Source organism: Eulemur rufifrons, chromosome 3 (assembly GCF_041146395.1).
Source record: "Eulemur rufifrons isolate Redbay chromosome 3, OSU_ERuf_1, whole genome shotgun sequence".
Lineage (NCBI taxonomy): Eukaryota > Metazoa > Chordata > Mammalia > Primates > Lemuridae > Eulemur > Eulemur rufifrons.
This window is the reverse complement of record NC_090985.1, coordinates 43279585-43292520: the sequence shown is the minus strand read 5'-3', so window position 1 is coordinate 43292520 and position 12936 is coordinate 43279585. Positions and strand designations below refer to the sequence as shown.

General features: G+C 35.5%; 1 protein-coding gene across 2 annotated transcripts in view; it reads left to right on the top strand.

The window, feature by feature from the left end:
- The window catches only part of COL14A1 (collagen type XIV alpha 1 chain), a 202529-nt gene that overhangs the window by 118013 nt on the left and 71580 nt on the right, over positions 1 to 12936 (top strand). For both annotated transcript variants that reach the window (XM_069465431.1, XM_069465432.1), the window contains 7 exons: positions 782 to 925; positions 2043 to 2207; positions 2795 to 2833; positions 3005 to 3143; positions 5132 to 5274; positions 7199 to 7308; positions 10465 to 10623. In XM_069465431.1, the coding sequence (XP_069321532.1) occupies positions 782 to 925; positions 2043 to 2207; positions 2795 to 2833; positions 3005 to 3143; positions 5132 to 5274; positions 7199 to 7308; positions 10465 to 10623 (899 nt within the window). The remainder of the gene's footprint in view (positions 1 to 781; positions 926 to 2042; positions 2208 to 2794; positions 2834 to 3004; positions 3144 to 5131; positions 5275 to 7198; positions 7309 to 10464; positions 10624 to 12936) is intronic.

Genomic DNA, 12936 nt, shown 5'->3' with positions numbered 1-12936 from the left:
TAATTATTAGTAACTACTGAAATGACCTTTTCTTTGAGATATAATAATTTTTATTTTTATTTATTTATTTATTTTTTTATTTTTTTGAGACAGAGTGTCGCTTTGTTGCCCTGGCTAGAGTGAGTGCCGTGGCGTCAGCCTAGCTCACAGTAACCTCAAACTCCTGGGCTCAAGCAATGCTACTGCCTCAGCCTCCCGAGTAGCTGGGACTACAGGCATGTGCCACCATGCCCGGCTAATTTTTTCTATATATATTTTAGTTGGCCAGATAATTTCTTTCTATTTTTAGTAGAGACGGGGTCTCGCTCTTGCTCAGGCTGGTCTCGAACTCCTGACCTCGAGCGATCCACCCGCCTCGGCCTCCCAGAGTGCTAGGATTACAGGCGTGAGCCACCACGCCTGGCCATGAGACATAATAATTTTTAAAAGATTTTTCATTGATTTAAGAACTTTATATACCTACATGATGAGTGCGTTGCGCGCCGTCTAGGGAATGGTCACGCTTGAATGTTCTGACTTGGGGGGATGAGGGTGGGGGCAGGGGATGGGGGTATAACTACATGATGAGTGCGATGCGCATTGTCTGGGGAATGGACATGCTTGAAGTTCTGACTCGAGGGGATGGGCGGGACATGGGTAATATATATAACCTGAATTTTTGTACCCCCATAATAAGCTGAAATTAAAAAAAAAAAAAAAGAACTTTATTCCCACCCTTTCCTCCCCAGCAAAACAAAAATGACAGGGAGTGAAATTGAACTGTTTCCTTCCTTTGTTTTAGGAAAAGCAATTAAGCATGTTCGAGATAACTTGTTTACTGCAGAATCAGGCACAAGAAGAGGCATCCCAAAGGTTATTGTGGTTATAACTGATGGAAGATCACAAGATGATGTGAACAAAGTCTCCAGGGAGATGCAATTAGATGGTAAGCTTTATACACACACACACACAAACACACACGTAAGCAACAGTAGCTACCAAAAATAATGTTAGCATTGTTGTTTTCTAAATAACAAATTTATAGGCTGTTAGTGTTAGGTAGACCAGTGGGGTGACTATAGTTTACAATGATCTATTGTCTATTTCATAATAGCTAGAAGAGAAGAATTGAAATGGTTCTATTTAACAGCATAAAGAAAAGACAAATATTTAAGGTGACAGATATCCCAAGTACACCAATTTGATCTTTACAAATTGTATGACTGTATTATTTATCACATATACCCCCAAAACTATGTGCATCTGTTATGCCTCAATAAAAAAATTATAAGCTGTATCAGCATTACTTAAATGTTTCTAAATCTTTCTTAATATTAACTGGACAATGTGATTTTGAGAATACCTTCCAGTTTACAGATCTGTTACTATACAGTTTTATTAGAGAAAATTTGTCATTTTCTCTAATACTTTTGCTACATACAGGATGCCCTGGGTAAGGAACTGCAACAATTGCATGCAATACTATGAAAAGGGTCACTATACAGGGCCAGGGAGAGAACCTCCTTACAGAACTCCTCAGCCTCCTAATCTGTAAAATGGAGATTCTCAAAGGACTGTTGTGAAGATTAAATTGTACAAAATATGTCTGGCAAATAGTAGTTTAATATTTATTTGGCAAGCTTTGAATGGTGATTCACTTTAGAGTGCCAGGCCTATTTTGCTTCTGGAAAAAAACCGAGATAAACTCAGTTTTTCTGTATCACCTATATTTCATCTCATAAATGTTAAAAAAATAACTATTAAAAATGTGCGACCATAGAGATGTTACTCAAATGGGAACTATTTTATCTCAAGCATTGATTGGGTCATTGGCTTCCTAGAGTTTCTTTAAAATGGAAAATCTCTTAAGGGAATGATGGAATAATGATCACATAATGCAGCATGTGCATGCAGAATTCTGATGAACTGTAAAAAGTGAATTATCCACCCCCACTGGGCTTCCTAAATAAACATATTTGAAGCATTTGGATGTGTCTTATATTGCATTATTTATATCCTGTAGAAGTTAGAGTAATCAGAAATCTGTTCCTCTTCTGCCACAGGCTACAGCATTTTTGCAGTTGGTGTGGCTGACGCAGATTACTCGGAGTTGGTTAGCATTGGCAGTAAGCCCAGTGCACGCCATGTCTTCTTTGTGGATGACTTTGACGCCTTTAGGAAAATTGAAGATGAGTTAATTACTTTTGTCTGCGAAACTGCATCAGCAAGTTAGTTCTTTGAAATTTGTACTTAATGATGTTTTTTAAAGGCTGAAATATTTAATACTGGCTAAATAATGAGTCCCATCTTGATCCGAGGAAAGAATATTGACTTCCAGAGCTGTTTGTTATGTAGACATTAAGTTTTATGGTTTTGAACATATAGAAATAAACTTTCCTTCCCCTGTGTTTAGAGTTTCAGGTTGATAAAGACCTTCTCTAATTAAATGAGAGTCTATATTTTAAAGTGACTGTGCTTAAAAAGATGTATCACATATTTTACGAAACTGTATTGAGACTGCTCATCAGGGCAACATTAGCAGCGAGACATCTCTCAATGCACACTGTCAAGTGAAGACCCTTGATTTTAATGGACCCAGGAGAGAAGGAAGCTATGACCTTATGGTTGTAGCCGGGGACATGAGAGCATTTCAATCTTTACGAAACCACAGCAAACCATAGGCACATCTGATTTGTATTTCTTCCACAACTGACTTCCGGAAAGATTATGTCAGTTTCCCATTCACAGGACAGGGGAAGAGTATGTTTGGAAAATATCTAAATTAGGGTTTTATATTGTTTGTTTGGTTTTCCAGCCTGCCCAATGGTGCACAAGGATGGCATTGATCTTGCAGGTATGTGATATCACAATTTTTCCAAATACAAATATATTATATAACTCCCATTTGGGGGTCTGCATTTCTGTTTTTTTGTAATTAAACCCTTAATAGAAAAATCTTGAAATTTAAAATTCTAACGTGCTTGTTTATTCTTTTTCCTTATTGGGGTTTTGTTTTTGTTTTTAGGATTTAAGATGATGGAAATGTTTGGTTTGGTAGAAAAGGATTTTTCATCAGTGGAAGGGGTTTCCATGGAGCCTGGTACCTTCAACCTGTATCCGTGTTACCAACTCCATGAAGATGCCCTGGTTTCCCAGCCAACCAAGTATGTTTTCACTGGAAGATATAAAAGCGAACCATTTGTTTCTCAAATGTGAAATTGATGTCAACTTGAAATATGCTGTAGTAGTTCCTGGTAGGATTTTCCATGATGTTTGGAGCAGATGATATTTACATTTCTTTGTTTAAAAACATCAGTCTCACACATAATACTGGTTGAACTTTATCATCTCTTGATCTGAGAAAATATATAAAAATAGTTGATACTTATATAGCACCATTGTATACCAGGCATTGTTCTAAATGCTTTTGTATATTAATTCACTCAAACCTCCAAACAACTCTATGAAGTAGATTCAATGATCTCAATTTTACAAATGATGAAACTGAAGCACAAAGGAGCTAAATGATTTGAGTGAGATCACACAGTTTGTTAAAGAGCAATGCTGGGATTTGCACCCAGCAATCAGGCTCTCACAATAGTGCCATAATTCAAATGGTTTTTATCTTTGAGAAGTCACAGTAGCCACGCTAGTAGGCTGTAGTATCAGGTTTATGTAAAAGTCACATCATCTAGCCACTTTGAAGACACATTTTGTCTTTTTCCTGTTTTCACTCTCTCTGGTTCCCCAGCAAATTGCATGGTGCCCATCCACATTGAGGGTGGACCTTCTCCATATAGTCCACTCAGACTCACATGCTAAGCTCTTGTGGAAACACCCTCACACCCAAAAATAATGCTTTAGCAGATTTCTAGGTATTTTTAATCCAGTCAAATTGACACCTAAAATTAATGATCAGAGAATCTTTGTCAGTTTTATTCACTGATGTATCTTAAATGCCTGTTGAAATGTCTGGCATATAGTAGGCACTCAGTAGATATTTGTTGAATGAACAGATGAATTAACTAATACATAAATAAATGAACAAATGAAATATTTATTTTTATCTATGCAAACCAAACTTTCATTTTCAAACTTGTGCTAAATTCCCACATATTCACACAGTTACTCATTCATTTAATAATTATTACGGAGTTCCTACTATATATAAAGTGCTGTATGTTTTTGCTTGGGGAGGATTACAAAAGTAAATGAGTGATCTGGTTAGTTGTTAGAAAGAGAGCTAAGATGATGTAGAAGGTTGGGTTTCCCAGGCAGCAGATTCTCAGGTAGAGATTCATGTATGAGAAGCTGATGAGGGTACACCCTTGTGGAAGGCAACAGCAGGAAGCAGGATAGGGCAGAGGGCGAAGTCAAACTGTGAAGCCATCTCTACAAAAGCTTCAACTGACCACCCAGAGGAGTTCTGAAAATAAGATGACCCTTTGGAGTTGTCTCTCATTGGAATCAGGGGCACTGGTCCTTATATTCTGAAAGACGAATCATTGAAAAGAGGTGCCCTAGAAAGGTCCATGACCTTGACAGAGGCATCTTTCTTCGGCAGAGGCAATTACTGAAGCGGGGCTGGTCTGAATGCCATCTGCAGACAGCACTCTCAGGACCATGGGTAGCATATTCCTAATTCTTGAAGGTAGATCTGGATGGCGCATCGCAGCACACACCTCAGGCTGGAATGCAATTAACTACCATATATGGTAGAAAGTGACATTGCACTAAGTTAAGTTTTATAGAAGGATTAGAGATAATCATTATTTTAGTATACTAAAACTTTTGAACAACTACCTAAATGTTCAATGAGAAGTGACGGATTAGATAAGTTATGAAATAGCCAACCCAGAGAAGATTGTGTAGCCATTAAATATCATGCTTACCAATATTCAAGGAAATGGAAAATGTTTATTAAATGGTTCTTAGAAAATAAAGGGACAAAATGATATAAAGTGGACAAAAACGTAAACACATTCTTTAAATACTGGAGAGAAATCTACCACACCAAAGCAATGATCTCGTTGGGATTAGCGGTAATCTTCTGTTTTTCCAAATCCTGTGTCATGAAAATATATTTGCTTTATAATCAGAGGAGTGACTTTTTGAGGAAGGATACAATAAAACATTTTTTTTCTACTTTCAGATACTTGCATCCAGAAGGATTGCCCTCTGACTACACAATCAGTTTTCTATTCCGAATTCTTCCTAATACTCCCCAGGAGCCATTTGCTCTTTGGGAGATTTTGAATAAAAATTCCGACCCACTGGTTGGAGTCATTTTAGATAGTAAGTATATTTATTTATATAACATTTGCACACACAGGTATGAGTGATCTATGTGGTATGCCATCTTGCTTGTGTGTGTCTATTGCAGAGTGCCTCACTTACTTTATGCGATATGCAAATACTAAACAATGAATTATATATTAGCATTTGATTCAATCATTTATTCCCTCATTCTTTCAACAAATATTCCTTGAGTTCCCACTTTGTGCCAGCACACTAAACTCTCAGATGCAGTAGTGGGCAAGGAAAAGAAAGACAAACAGTTTTTACTGAGACAGTGAAGACTAAAGAAAGAACAAGGCTCATGGAAAGCCAGTGGGAGGAGAGGGACCAGAAGTTTATTTTTTTGGACATGGATATGATAAATGTGAGATGCCTGTTTGATATCCCAGAGAAGATGTCAGATTGGCAGCAGCAGATTTAGGAAGAATTCTGGGGTGGAGATATAAATTTGGAAGTTGTGTGTGTGAGATATATAAGCCATGATACTGAGCAAGGTCACCCAGGGAGTGAGTCTAGAAAGAGAGAGAATAGGTCTGGAGGCTGGGGAACTCCAAAGTCTGGAGGTTGGAACATTGAGGAAGAACCAGTGAAGGAAGCTTCTCAACCTCATGCTCTTGGATGTTGCACATGATGAGCACTTAAGAGGATCATCAAGTTTTTGGTTAATGTCACTGGATTTTCTAAATCTGGTTTTGGTTTAGGATTTCAACAAAGCTAGGAAACAAAATTTGGAGGCTGTGTTGCTAGGTGTTAACTCAAACATTTGGGTAAGGAAAGTATTTTAAGCTTATTTCCAACTAGTATTTGTTAAAGAACTTTTTGGTACATGGGAATGAATCAACAACTAAATATGATATTGTGAAAGCACTTTGCACTGATATTGAAATGAAGGGAAAGCTGTAAATTAAAATGGTATGTTCCTAACTCCATATACACCCGGGACTTGAAAACAAAGTCTCTCAAAATGATTAAGACTAACTCGTTCCTTTTGAAGGCAGAGAGAAGAATGGAATTGTCTTGTAGGATTGAATTAGTGAAGAAAATATTCCTATTTTTTAAATAATAAAACATTCCTTGTCATAGGAAGAATTTAAGATTAGGAAGGCATTTGTTTGCTTGTTCAAAATAAATGAAACATCTTGGGTGGCAGAAGTTGCCTGTCCTGGGAAAGTTGGTTGCCATAGTGGTTTAAAAAGAACCGGGTGTTTATTGTTTAAGATTTAATCAACTTTATTCTCCCTCTTTGTCTGTCTCTCCCCCAGCTTCAGACAATCTCTCCCAAGAGGGTGCTGGGGATGAGAGTGTAGGCAAGGAAGTACAGAGGAAGGGTATGTGTAGCAGTCCTTGCCTCTGATTAGATGAGTTAATCCAGCCAACCAAAAGCCTGCAGCACCCAGCAACCCGAGGACTGTAGATCAGTTCCTCACCCATCACTTTGTTCTAAACACTGTTTCAAAACAATGGATGCATTATTTTCAGTCTTGAGTTGAATTTGAGAAAAATTATTCACCTATTTTAGTTCTTTCTAAAATGTTTTTATTGGCCAGGCGCGGTGGCTCACGCCTATAATCCCAGCACTCTGGGAGACCCAGGCGGGAGGATCACTCGAGGTCAGGAGTTCGAGACCTGCCTGAGCAAGAGCGAGACCCTGTCTCTACTAAAAATAGAAAGCAATGATCTGGACAACTAAAAATATATAGAAAAAATTAGCCGGGCATGGTGGCACATGAGTGTAGTCCCAGCTACTCGGGAGGCTGAGGCAGAAGAATTGCTTGAGCCCAGGAGTTTGAGGTTGCTGTGAACTAGGCTGATGCCATGGTACTCTAGTCCGGGCAACAGAGCGAGACTCTGTCTCAAAATAAATAAATAAATAAATAATAAAATAAAATAAAATAAAATGTTTTTATTTTTCTTTGAATAGATGGTGGGAAAACCCTAACATATTTCAACTACGACCACAGTGGGGATTTTCAAACTGCTACTTTTGAAGGACCTGAAATTAGAAAAATTTTCTATGGAAGTTTTCACAAGGTTAGTGATGCCATATGTACCTATATTCTTTATTTTATTTCTTATTGGGCAAATGACAGAGAGATATAAAAAAAATTTCATAGGGCTTGTGATCTCAAATTTCAATTGGAGTAAGAATTATCTTCGGGCTTCTAAATAATGTCCAGAGATTCTGATTTGGTAGTTCTGAGATGGGCCATAGAAATGTGAATTTTTTAATCAGGCACTCCAGAAAATATTGATAGGAATGGTTCAGTTTTCTCTTTAAGGAATAATGTCATTAAGGATACTGTATTACTAAACACACGGTTGCTCATTTGCTACATCATGATGTAGAAAAGATTGCTGGTCTACCTGGTCACCAATGCAGATGAATGCACAGCCAGCCGAATCATCTTAAAATGTGAAAATAGAGGTAACTTATTGAACTGATATTTTTATGTACATACAAATATAACACATCATTGCCATCATTAATGTTACCCCAGGGAAAAATTTTGTAAAACCTAACTTAACCTGTTCATATTTTAATAAGTTGGCACTTGTGATAGAACTATGTTGCTTAAAATTTACTTCTCAGAAATACTTGTGTTGATCACTGGAGTAGACATGCTTTCTTCCAACATCTACTGTTGCCTTTGTGTTTGGTGGGTAATCCCACCGATCTCTGGGCTGTTTAGAAATGCAGCACCTAGAATGCAGGACTAGCAGAGCATTTACGACGCGGTGCGGAAAAAACCATTATCTCCAAACCAGGCCCTTCCTGCCCTGGTAGAGTGAGAGAAGGAATGTTGCATAGAAATCTTCTTTTTGGCTTCTATCTCATAACCTAAAATGTGGTCAAATCAATCTCATTTACACAACTTCGCTACTTTCTGTGGTTTTCAATATCATATTGGCATACTGCATAATTGCATAAGAACAATTGCTTAATAAAATTGTTATTTTTTCCTATTTAATAGGACTATACTATCAGAGATAAAGGTATCTGAAAAGCACATACAGTTGGAGATTTATTGGTTCATGGTTCAAAATGGTGCCATTAGCAGCTCTTTGCACTTAACATTGTTTACCAAGTTTCTCTTGGCATGATTCTTTTCTTGGTTATGCAGAGTCAATTGCTAAGTAGTCAAGAAAAATTGTAAGAGAGATGTAAAGCATTTGAGATACCATGAGTGTTAAAAGAAACATTGTCACTTTAGCCTCTGGTTTAGGGATGAACTTGTAATTCTCATTCCAAAGAATCCTTTATGAGTCTTAGACGAATGTTAAGCTTTACTTACTTTACCAGAAGAACTCAAAGACCTAGAAGTAACATTCATTAGAAACTGGTTTTAAAATTATAAACCTTGAAGTTTTTAAAAGTTATGTGAAGAAAGACTTTCCCCTACTTTAAGTTTTAGCAAAGCCAAACAGCTAAACAAAAAAAAAGAAAAGACTTACCATATAACAGAATACTTTATAATAGACCTATTAATGGAAAACCTTAATGCGTATTCCATTTGTAGAAATCAAATTTGATTTGTTCATAGACTTATAAGTGAATAAATACTTTACCTTAATTTCTCATTGATTTTCAGTTAGCTTTATTTTTCACACTTTGAATATGAAGTGTGGCCTTAAGGTCAATCTCAAAAAGTTAATAATTATATAAATGGGCACTTGAGTGCAACTAAAGAAGCAATTTATTTTTGAAAACTTTTCAACATCTACTTTTGCTAAGCAAAATTTTTTTAAACATGTAAAAAATCTCCCCCCCACAAGTTAAGAGTTCGTAAAGTATTATATGTTAGATATTATATGCTAGGTTTTTTAGCACCTAGCATGAAAATTTCTGTAATTTATAATAATGGAAAGTGTCCCAAGACTCAAAACCACACGAGTCAAGTGACACCATACCGAATGATTATAACAGAAGTTGTAATAAGAAGTAAGAAAAGTGGTGGGGTTTACTCCCGCAATATTTCTCTACTTGGGTAATGGTTAACTCCTTTTTGAAGGAAAAAGATCCTTAAGGGTTCCACTGTTAAATTATTTTTTATCATGATGTAACTTAAACAAAACGTCAAATAAAAATTGGTATAAATCCATGTGCCTTCAGCTCTCATACAACAATGAAACAAAAATAAATTCAGGTTGAACAAAACCCATAAAATTAAAAGTAACACTATTTTAATAGGAAAGATGACATTATTTCACTGACATTCAACCTCTGCTCACATGTGAATTCAGTACTAGCTGCCATAGGTCTCATAACCGTGATTCATATTGCCCAATAATTTTTCTCTTAGAATTACAGTGATCCCTTCCCTTAGACAGCTACTTGTAACTTCTGTTGGCTTTCACTTAAGTTGAAATCATTATTTACTTGTTAATTACACTCTTTTAGCTCATTAGCCTGACACAAACAAGTACTATAGTACTCATGAGGCTAATGCCATCATAAATTGAAATGCATATGTATGAAATTTTATGGCAGAATTTGGTCACAGCATGGTTATCTAGTTCATCTAGAATATACTTACCTTTGACTGTCACCTAAATCATCACACAGACTTGTACAACTCTTCACAAAGAATGCACAGATTTCTAAAAATATGACCATGAACCTCCAGATTCTTGAGATTCTAGTTTGAGAAAATTCTATCATACAGTAAGCAAAAGGGCTTTATTTCATTTGGGCCCTTTTGAAATGCTTTCCTCCTACCCCCTCGGATTCTGGATCTCCTCCCCTCATTCTGAATTAGATAAGTATTATCAAGGTGTGGTTTTCTAACCACTGGGAGTACCTTAGATTATTACTGGCGATAAATTAACAAGAGTTTTTAATTTTAATATTTTTACGTTTAATGTGCATTCAGAAGAGGCGTAGCTAGTCCAGCAATCCTGTGATTTCAAAGATGATATTGCTTTTGAGTAAAGCTAGATTTTTAAAAAGTGAATCATTTCATAGTCATTTTAAAGAGAAGTATTAATTAGATAAAAATAGAGATGGCACTTGAATGTGGGAAAATCACAGAGTTGATAAAAGTAGAAATTTTCTCCTCTAATAAAGTACATGGTGACGGAATTCCTTCTCTTCTCTTTCATACTTTGTGATGTGTCATACAGTTATGGCAATTGGATTGATATTTCCTCCTGCTTCTTAGCTCCTAAAATGTCTTTACTTTTACCTAGCTACACATTGTTGTCAGTGAGACTTTGGCCAAAGTGGTCATTGACTGCAAGCAAGTGGGGGAGAAGGCAATTAATGCATCGGCTAATATCACATCGGATGGTGTAGAAGTTCTAGGGAGAATGGTTCGATCAAGAGGACCAAATGGAAACTCTGCACCGGTAAGTGGGTAGACAGTTGAAGCTGTGTTATTATTGCAGGGGAGAAAATCCTCTTAAAGTATGTTTAGCTATTTTCCAGGGGAAAAGTTTAACAAAGGAATGAATGGATGGATGGATGGAAGGATGGATGGATAAATAGATAATGCCATCTTTATATTAACTAAAACATGCACATTCAAAGCTCTTGGCACTATGCTTCTGCTGTATTATATGGAGAATGCTCCAGGAATTAGGCTAGTTTATTTTCAAAATACATTTGACAATTTCAATAGTAAAATATTTATCACATGGTTTGTGGCATAAATGGTTTTTTTAAAAGAGAATTAAAACTGTAAATGAACCTCATTTATGTTATAAGCAAATACAAATTCATGCAAAATTTGTGAATATTATACACAGGATATTGACATAAGCTTCTAATTTGGGTTAGATTTGGGCATGTTAAAACTAGGTTTTTGCTATCACTAATGTGAAGTTTACCCTTTAATTAGTAATTAAGTAACAAATCAATCTAAGATAATATTTTTGTATCATACAACATGGAATTTAAATCTGGGAGATTTCCAATTGGCAAAGAAATCACATTCCTTTCACTCATTACTCACAAAAAAGAATAATGTATACAAATTTTTGTTTTAATACCATGTATTCACAGCTAATTAGCAGCATTCTCTAATTTGAGTCATTCTATAATTAGTGAGGCATTTTATTCTTGTAAACAATTCCAACTATTCTAATCTACATTTCTCTTCTATATTATAGAATAATCAAGATAATCATGAATTATTGTTATTGTCTTCTACTTTCACATATCTGTAAAATTAGCCAGTTATATGAAACTTTAGAAAGATCTGGTAGTTCTCTAAGTTTTTTTAAACTGAAGATCACATTGTACAAATGAAATGTTATACTATGTCAAATGAATAAATAAGATAAAAACTGCCCTATGCTTATTAAACAAGGGAGAGGACATGTTTAGACCTTGATGGGTAGATATTAGTTTAACACCTAGCTTTGAAATATCTTTAAAAGTTCTTTTGTTTCTACTTTGCTCTGGAGAACTATGGATCAGATATTTGGAAAGAGAATATAAAAGCTATGGAAGGTTCTCTTGTTCTCAGTTATAGTAAGAGACTTTTAAGAATGTTTACATAATATTTAGGAGTTTTTCCTCTTAGTTTGTGCTATTTCATACTGATTAAGAAAATACACTGTCTTCTGTTTAATGGAAGATACTCCTATGATAGAAGTCGTAAGAATATAGAATTAGCAAACTAAGGATATCTTGAATGCATAAATGGATATAGAATTGGAAGCTTGGATGGATGAATGAATTGACTCATTTAAGAAAGAGAAACAATTCTAGATGTCTGAGATTCTGGGCCCAAATCACTTAGTACTATTCTTATTATTTTACTATTATCTTAAAAATAATGAGTACAAAATCCCTGACACTTAGTAGGCATTCAATGGAGAGCAGCTATCATTATCGAAGGAAATCAATAATACCATCTCCTTTTCCTTCCAACTTTTCTAGACCTCTAGCACTTGTCTAACACTTGATTATTTATAATTATGTAGTATTTTTTTGCTCTTTCATATATTCAAACTTCACCTCTCTAGCTAGAGTATAAATTCCCCAAAATAGAAACTATGTCATGGTCTTTGTTTGAAATCACTCCCATCTACCCTACATCACAGTAATCGTAACTATGAACAGAATAAGTTCTTAAGAAACACTTGATGGAAATTAAATAGAATGTTGTGTGTTTGTATTGTATCATGTCTTTTCTTAAAATTTTGTTTTGCTTATATTCCATGTGTGGCATTGACAGTGGCCTAGTAATATATATCATACTCTCTCCTAATTATATGTATTTTACAATTAAAATTTTATAATAACAATTTTAATATTTGTACTTCAAATTACACTGGGTGTAATAATTGAACTGCAAATAAATGACCACTTAAGTATCAAAGAATTTGTTTCTGAAAGCAAAAGTGCCTTAGGTTTCAGGCCTACCGATGCTAAATCTTTACTTTTAGCCATGAAAGGAATGCAATTAAACACAGCACCCTCTGTGGTAACTTCCAACTAGTGGTAGACAAAGGAGAATTTATAGAAGTCAATAATTAAAGAGTTCTTTGTAAGGCTAGTAGGAAAAAAGTCATAGCTTTTGTTAGAATCTAGAAGTCTACAAAGGATTACTAATAGATTTTCAGTCTGCCCACTTATTGAAGAATTTGATTATGTTGAAATGGATGATATTAGGTTAGATCTCAAGAATGTGATTGGAAACTCGGACTCAGATT